Raw genomic sequence first — 8,051 nt, forward strand, 5'->3', positions numbered from 1 at the left:
CTGCTTGGCCCAAAACGCTCTATCATGGGGCAGAGAAGTAGCAGTTTGGGCTGGAAACCTCCCGAAGTCCCAGCCCTTGTCTCTGCTGCCACCACCTTGCCAGGGGACACAAAACCCTATCATCCTGCCAGTCTCTTCCTGAGCCTCTTTTGCTTCTTGGGACTGTTCTCTACGTGTCTTTTTTTTAAAATTTAGCAGCAAGGCTCTCGGCTGTTTGCCCAGGGAGACTGTTTCTCTGCTTCAGAAAGCTTTCTGGACAGAGGACCAGGATTTCCTGACGTCCAGCTAGCAGCTTCCTGTGTCATGAGGTCACTCCAGTTCTCTGAGCTCCGGCACGGTGCCTGCCAGGAGGGGACCTGCTAGGCTGAGACTCTCACCTTGAAGCACCCATTGGAGCCCTGGGTAGGTACTGGAGGTGGCCAAGCCCTGTGGCTGAGTGGCCACTGGCCCCAGGAGACCTTTGCCCGGCTGAACCCACCCCCTTTCCTGTTTCCTTGGCTCGCAGAAAGAAGCTGTCCCCCTCTTTAGGTGCTCCTGACCCCCCAGCCATGCCCATGCTCACACCTTAAACCTCACAGCAGCCATTTACTCTGCAGACTTCCTGGGCTGCTCACACCTAGGCCATGGGTGAGGGGGTGGAACCCAGAAATTTGGGGTGCCGTTTCCTTCCCCAGATGCCCCACCATGACCACAAGGACCAGTCTGCCGCTCTTTGACACACACGCAGAGAAGTGGCCTTGCTAAGGCGCATTAAAGCTGTGCCCCCCCTAATTAGCTGTGGAGATTAAGAGGGGGCAGCGTGGGCAGCTTTCCTCTCGGGGGCAGACATGACCTCAGTTCCTGTTTATCCAGGGGGAAAAAAAAAGCAGCAGCTCGGCATGTCCTCGTGTCCCTTGGCATCGCTGGAGGGACACACATCCTCAAGACCATCTGGAGCACTCTTGGAGTGCGGGGAAGGCCTGTCTGTCCCCCCCAGCTCCATTTTCAGTGAGGGCCAATGCCTGCCTAGCGTGGCTGGCAGGAAAGGGGCCCAGGAAGTCACAGATGAGTCATGAGCATCCGTGCCAGCGGGGCCACCAGGCCACGTCTGCGCAGGAGAAGTCAGGGGGGCACGTCCAGGTTTTGCTTTCCAGCACTGGCTCCTTCCTGGAGCATTGGTCCCATCACAGAGCTGGGGCCACATCCAGCCCCAGGTCCCCAAGCTGAGGGGTCTCAGCTCCGCAGGGGTGTTGGAAGCAGATTGGGGGGTTACTGTGGCCTAGGGCTGGAGTCTGTTTCCTGCCCTGGGAAAAAGCAGAGGAGGGGCTGTATTTCAGCCTTGGGAAGGGGGGTGATGGAGGGGGTCCTGGGCAGCCCCCCCCTGGCTCGGTGCACAGCCAAATGTAGGGGCAAAGCCACATCTGCTCGTTGGGGAGATAGAGGCCAGGACCCTGGGACCATCAGCTGGCCTCAAAGGGCTCTCAAGGATGGAGATAAACAGAGATGATAAGTAAAAGAATGAAGGGGACAGTCTTTGAAGGCCTGGGGATCCCTGTCCCATGGCATGGGCAGTGCCAGCAATGACATAGGTCACCCAGAAATTCTTGTGGTTCTCAGGGTCCCTGACACAAGATGCTCTCAGCAGTGCATGGCAGGAGTGCCTTTATGGGGGTCTCCCTTCCTGCCCTGGCTTTGGGGGAGCAGATCTACTCCCCACAATAAACCTTTCAGGTCTTTTGCCTTTGAAAGAGGATTTTTGCAGCATTAAAACACTTGCATTTCTATTCCCGCAGCAGCAACTCTGCCCTCCAAGCCCTGGTAACAGCATTAGCGAGTGACAGCAGCTCAGCCCAACAGCAAGTGACAGCTGAAATCCCACTGCTGCCAGCAAATCCACCCTCGCCTGCGCTGCCCCAGCAGCCTGGAATGGGGCAGGGACAGCTCAGTCTCCATGGGGACCCTCAGCTCACCCAAACCCCGTGGGATCCCCAGGATGGCTGCTGGTGCAGGCAGGAGGGACCCAGGCTGCAACAGCCACAACCCAAGAGCAGAAGCAGCTTTGCAAGGGAAAAGTCAAAGCCCTTCGGCTCCTTCCAGCAGCCACAAGGAAAGGGTTAAAGCCACCGCCTGGCCTCCACTGATAAATGAGACAAGGGAGCAGCTGAGGACAAAGAGGATGGCCCAGCACATCAATCCCTTCCTTATGCAGCGTCTCTGAAAGGCAGGAAAGCCCTGCAAGGGAGGAGATGGCACTGCCATGCCCACATTTATTTCTGGGCCAGGGGTAGTCTCTGGCTGGCACCGTGACCTGGGGTGCTGGAGAGTCACCATGGCACATCCCCGATGCACTGGCACTGATACCTGCACTGACGGCTTCTTATCTGTCTTCCCGATGGAGCGAGACCCCCGCTTCTTCAGGGAATTCTGCAGAGAGAAGGGAGAGTTGTTACCCACAGCAATGGCACGGCACCCTGGCATGGATGGACAGACCTGGCGTGGACAGACACTGATGCCAACTTCTCCAGCTTCTCGTAAAACCCAGGAGAAACACCGGAGCCCCAATGAGCTGAGGCCCCTTGCTTTGGGGGAGCTGGACCAGCAAGCACCATATCACGGGTTTGGCCAGAAATTTCCCCTGCAGGCAAACGAGCAGTGAGGAAGCAGGAAACCAGACTTGGAGAGGCTGAGTCACAGTACTGTCAGGGCTGAATGGAGCAGAGAATCCAACCCCCAGGCCAAGGGACAGCTCCCAGGGCATCCCAGTGTGGGAGCAGCAGGAGATGACGTTCCTCATTGCCTCTTCCCCAAGTAAGGAACATGTGCTGGTCACTCAGCCACGGGGAGGGGTCCTCAGCAGGATGATGCTGCCTCTGCCCTCTGGGAACACAAGGGATGATCTCCAGGCTAGTGAGGACAGCTGGGAGACAGAGAGGTCAAATGCAGCAATAAGGAAAACTGGAAGTGGGGGAAAATGCATGTTCCCAGAGTAGGACCAGTTATCCAGGGAGGGTCCAGGGCAAAAACCCTCAAAAACATCCACACAGCCCCCCATCAGCACTGGCCGATCCACACAGCTGCCCTGGACCTATTTCCAAGCTGGCGCTGAGGCCCAGCAGCCAAAGAAAGCAGCTGTGAAATGTAAGCTGCTGCCCGTGCCAAGGTGCCGGGCTCCAGGCTTTCCTATTAAGGCCATGACCATCGCTGGAGCTGCTGCTGCTGCCAGGCCTCTCCCAGGGGGTGGCTGTGCCACGTCGGCATCCCTCACCCACACTGCGCTGGGGACCGGGACTGGCAAAGGGCATCTCCAAAGCACAGCCCCCTGGGTCAGACATAGGCTGGCATTGTCCCACCTTGGGTGCAGCCCTTGGGATGGCTGTGCCTAAGGTTCTCATTGTGGTGGGCTTGGCATGGGTTACCTGGACTGGTCCCACTTTTCTCCTGCCCTCCAGGAGACGCTGTGGAGTGGCAGAGCCAGAGGGGCAAACGCATACGCCTTTGGGGATGATCTGTCCATCCCGACAATTATCCAATTATAGGAGAAATCTCTTGGAAGGGAGGAATAATCAGCCCTGAGGGGTGAGCCCAGCCCTGCCCAGCCTCCCCTCTGCTTGGCTGCTAACAAGCTCTGCCACGCTCTGCGCCTTGCAGCAGCAGGGAGGACGTGGAGGAGGGCTGTTAACTCACTGTTTGTCTAATTAGTGCTCTGCAATCAGTGAGTAACCCCAGTGCCCTTGCTAGCCTGGGGACAGCCATCCTGAGCTCTGGGAGCTGTGCTCTGAGCTGTGCTGGATCTCTGAGCTGAGCTGGGTCTCTGAACCGAGCTGGGTCTCTGGCAGCGTCCCCTTGGGGCTCACCAGCTGCAGAGGGGCCGTATCCTGTCCCATGCTCTTTTGCCAGGGCAGCAGCTGGCACTCAGGTCTCCCTGACCACGCAACCATTTTCCCTGCCTGTTTTTCAAGTGTGAGGATCCTCCAGCCCCACTCCCTCCTGCTGCTGCCGTTTGTTATTCAGCTCATGCTCCTCAGCTGCAGGAAAACCCATTTCACGCCTGTTAGCAGAGGCTGTGCAGCGGAGGGACAAGACCCCTCTGGGGTGAGGACGCTGAGTGCCACCCTGCAAGAAGGTGGCTGCAGAGGGGACGGGTGTGACCGTGAACGAGTCCTGCAGCTCGCCAGGATCTGGCCCTGGCATTAACAGAAGCCAGCCCTGGAGACCCCAAGCCGTGTGGTGACCCCCTGGAGCATGCCTGGGGGGCAGAGAAACCCCCTCCCTGTGTCACGTCCCCGTCCTCAGTGGACCCAGGCAGGGAGCAGGACTGAGCTTTGCCATGACATATCCTCCCACGCGCTGTCCTGATGGCTCAGCCAGTGACGCTTCTCGAGGCTCTGCGGGGACTGATGGCATCCCGGGCAGTAGGGAAGTGGGTTACAAGTGCTGCGATGGATCACAAGCCCATGCTGTCATCAGGATGCCTTTCCTGTCACCGAGGATGACTCTGCCCCTGGCTGGGAGCCGGTCTCAAACATGGCATGGAGTCCCCTGCACTGACACGTGTGGGTACACATGTGGCAAATGGCTTCCCAGGACACAGATGGGACTATGCACCCCACCTGGCCCTGCAGCACTGCTGGGACATCGCTGCCACGCAGCCCCGCGGCTCGGCCCGGTTTGCACCAGCAGCGCGCAGTCAGGATGTGGCCAGCACTGGGGACTGTGCCAGGGACACGGTGAACTCCACACATCGTGCTGAGCTTTGGCTGGTGGGAGTTGGGCACAGCCCAGGTGGCTGGGCTGAGCAAATGGACAAGGACACATAGAACAGCTCTAGTGCAGGGCAGAAGTCCCGCAGCCCCCCCGGGACAGGGTAGAACCACCCCTGCCCACAGGGTGGGATGAAGGCTCGCTGAGGGCAGGCACTGCTCAGGTTTCACAAGCATCTGCAGCCCGGTTTGGGTTTCAGCGATGTGAGCAGGGATGGGGGATCCCACAGTGTGGGGGCAGGACATCTGCGACAGGCAAAGTCTTGGGGACACCTCCCGGTCCCTCCTCCCGTTGTCCCCCTCACCTCTCGGAGCTTGTCCATCTCATTCTGCACCACCTGCTTGGCCAGCTCCGTCTCGATGAGCCGCTGGCGCAGGTCCTCGTTCTCCTCCTCCAGCCTGATCCTCTTCTTCTCCACCACCTCCAGCTCATTGTGGAGCCGCACAGAGACATCCTTGGCCACCTGGGGACACAACGGGGCTGTCATCAGGCTGAGCGCAGTGTGTGCAGGGCTGTGACCGTGGTGCCTGGGCACCTACAATCCTCATGCAGAAATCACTGGGCTGCTGCTGAGACCCTCTGGAGCAGCCCCCGTGCTGAGTGACATCCTTGGCCCTGCATGCATCCCCTCCATCGGGTGCCATGACTGCCGCTCCCCCTTTGCCAGTTGCAAGGCTGACCCGTGCCCCCATCCCCTGGCCAAACCCTGCCTGCCCCAGCCCTAACATGATGCTGCAGGAGGCTTGTCACCTTCCCATACTTTTTTCCCCACGTGGTGAGGCTGGAAAAGCCCTCGCAAGCCTGGAAAAGCCAGCAGGCAGCACCAGAGCAGGCAGCCTCTCACTGCGGGCAGCAGCTGTGCCGGCCAGGAGAAAGGCGAGCTGCTGCATCACATTACAGAAAAAACCAGCAGCTGCCCGGGGTGAAGGATGACTCCATCCCTACTGTCCTCAGAGTCCCCACTCCGGATCTGTGCAATGGAGCATCTTCGGCATAAAGGGAGTTTAACAGCACAACACGTTTGCTCCTGCATCTGCAGGAAGGGAAAAACTGTCCCCAGTCACCCTGGTCCTCTGCCCAGCCTGGGGCACTTGCGGAGGCAGCAGCAGGCCCCGCTTGCAGGGCTGGGGGGGCTGAGGGCATGGGGTCAGGCTCCTGTTCTCCCTGATGATAGGCTGCACTTTCTTTCCCAGGAAGGGAGAAGCAGGAAGGGAGTGTTTTTGGCAGCAGCACCCCAAGCTGGGAGACTGGACCCCCAACAGGGATGGGTAGTGCAAGGCAAGTTTGCAGCCCCATGACTGACTGGCTGCTTTCTGCTCAAAAAACTAAATTACTCCTCAAGCTGCTGCCTGTCCTCCTAAGCCATCTCTGGCTGCCACCACACCCTGCTCCTGGCAGCAGCCGTGTGGGTAAGAGCACTCAGGCCCTCGAGGGCCAGCAGCTGGTGAGCACGAGACAACGTCACCCTGTAGAAATCCCCTTGTCCCTGCCCCAGCCCGCCTGCCACCATGCCCAGGGCTCTGCAAGGTTTCCCTGACAGCAGCTTCCAGGGTCCCCATGCTCCCTCTCTGTGCATTCACGCTGCTCCAGACCATGGCAGCAGCCCCATGCTGTCCCCATCAGTGCAGGATAAGGGAGCTCAACTCCAGGGCACAAATCCGGGCTGGGCTCCAGCGTGCACAGGACGAACCGTGCATATGGCACTGTGAGATCCCCATCCTTTGGCAACACTGGCCCTCTCCAACCCCCAGGACCCCCAAGCCCAGACCACCCATGAGCCAAAAGCACCACTTCCCATTTCTTCTGTATTCACCACTGGTGGGGAATTGTGATGCTTCCATGAAGAGGCTGCACCCCATAAACAGCACAGTCCCAGGGAGCTCCCTGCACCCAGCATCCCCAGCCATCCCCTCACGCCTCACCAGCCACCATATCCACATCTCATCAAAAAACACTGTGGGGAATCTGGGGATTGCCTGGATGGGGACATAGCCCTCCGGGGCTCACCTTGACGTCCTGCTCCAGGCTGTGGATGAGCTCGCCGTCCACCTGGCCCGTCTGTGCCACGCGCAGGCTGCGGCGCTCGGCCTTGCGCAGCCGGTACTGCAGGATGCGGCAGGGCTTGCTACGAAGCTCCTGCAGCTGGTAGACATCCTCCTCCATGTAGACGTCCCTCATCTCCAGCATTTCGGCACGCAGCTCCTCGATCTCATCCTGTGGGGAGATGTACGTTAGAGGGGATGGACGCTGCAGCTCGCTTTTATCTCTTTTTCCCTGGGAGACCTCCCCACCAAGGTTTCCCTGCCCTCCTCCATCCCATCAGTCATTTTCACAGATATTCAACCCCTTGGGTCAAGCCCCATCCTTGCAGGAAAAGGGCTCAGAGCCAGCTGGGCACCATCACCCACCAGCAAGCCAGCCACGGCGGGGGGGACAGCCAACATGGGCGCCTATAAATATTAGTGGTAAAAGAAAGAGGAAGATGGGGGAGGGAGAGGAGCTGCAGGAGCAGCACAGGCGGCAGCCGCGGCGAGAAAAATGTAGGTCGTCTTTGGAAAAGATGTGTCAGGGAGGCAGGCGAGGGAAGGAGGAGATGGCAGGTGAGGACAGGCAGAGGAGGCAACGCAGGGACATGAGTGAGATGCCACCAGTGCCAGGGACCAGAGGTTGTCCCTTTTGCCACCAAGCAGCAATTGCTGGGCTGGGTCCCCCTTCTACCTCTTCCCAGCCTCATCAGCTCTCACAGTGGTGAACCTCTCCCAGCCCAGCAGAGCTCCAGCATGGGGCCACTGTGTCAATGTCACAGCAGGGCCAAGGGTGACCCAAAGCCTCCTCTGGCCACTGTAGGACCCCCTGCAACAGCCACAGCCCCAGTGCCACCTCCCCATCCAGTGCAGGGCTGTGGCCATGGGGATGCTCAAGGACTGTCCCCTCCCATCCCTGGGGACCCACACAGGCTGCTGCCTAAAGCTCTTTTCTTGTCTCCATGAACATGGTCTGAACCCAAATCCTTCAAGCAAATGCAGCCGCCGCATCGGCTGTTCTCCTTGACAAGACCTGGTGGACCTGGCACGTTTCTGGGAGAGGATCAAGCATCTGCTTTCCTGCCAAAAACCCCCGCCACTAAACATTTCCCATCACTGCCAAACACAATTGTCACTTGAGAGGTGAGGGGCTCACTCTGCTGCTTTGCACAACCAGGGAAGGGACAAGACAGGGATCTGGCATAGGCAGCGGGGATGCACAGCCCTGATTCACCCCTGGCAGAGGTGGACACGACCCTGCTTCTCCCGACAGTGCCCGTGACAGTG

General features: G+C 59.1%; 1 protein-coding gene across 1 annotated transcript in view; it reads right to left on the reverse strand.

Moving 5' to 3' along the window:
• The window catches only part of SOGA1 (suppressor of glucose, autophagy associated 1), a gene marked incomplete at its 3' end in the record, with an annotated part of 15,550 nt that extends 8,599 nt beyond the window's left edge, over nt 1-6,951 (reverse strand). The window contains 3 exon segments of the mRNA XM_010186546.1: nt 2,341-2,403; nt 5,045-5,203; nt 6,748-6,951. Coding sequence (XP_010184848.1) covers nt 2,341-2,403; nt 5,045-5,203; nt 6,748-6,927 — 402 coding nt within the window.
• Between the last annotated feature and the right edge of the window lie 1,100 nt (nt 6,952-8,051).

Source organism: Mesitornis unicolor, unplaced genomic scaffold (genome assembly GCF_000695765.1).
Source record: "Mesitornis unicolor isolate BGI_N332 unplaced genomic scaffold, ASM69576v1 scaffold32316, whole genome shotgun sequence".
Lineage (NCBI taxonomy): Eukaryota > Metazoa > Chordata > Aves > Mesitornithiformes > Mesitornithidae > Mesitornis > Mesitornis unicolor.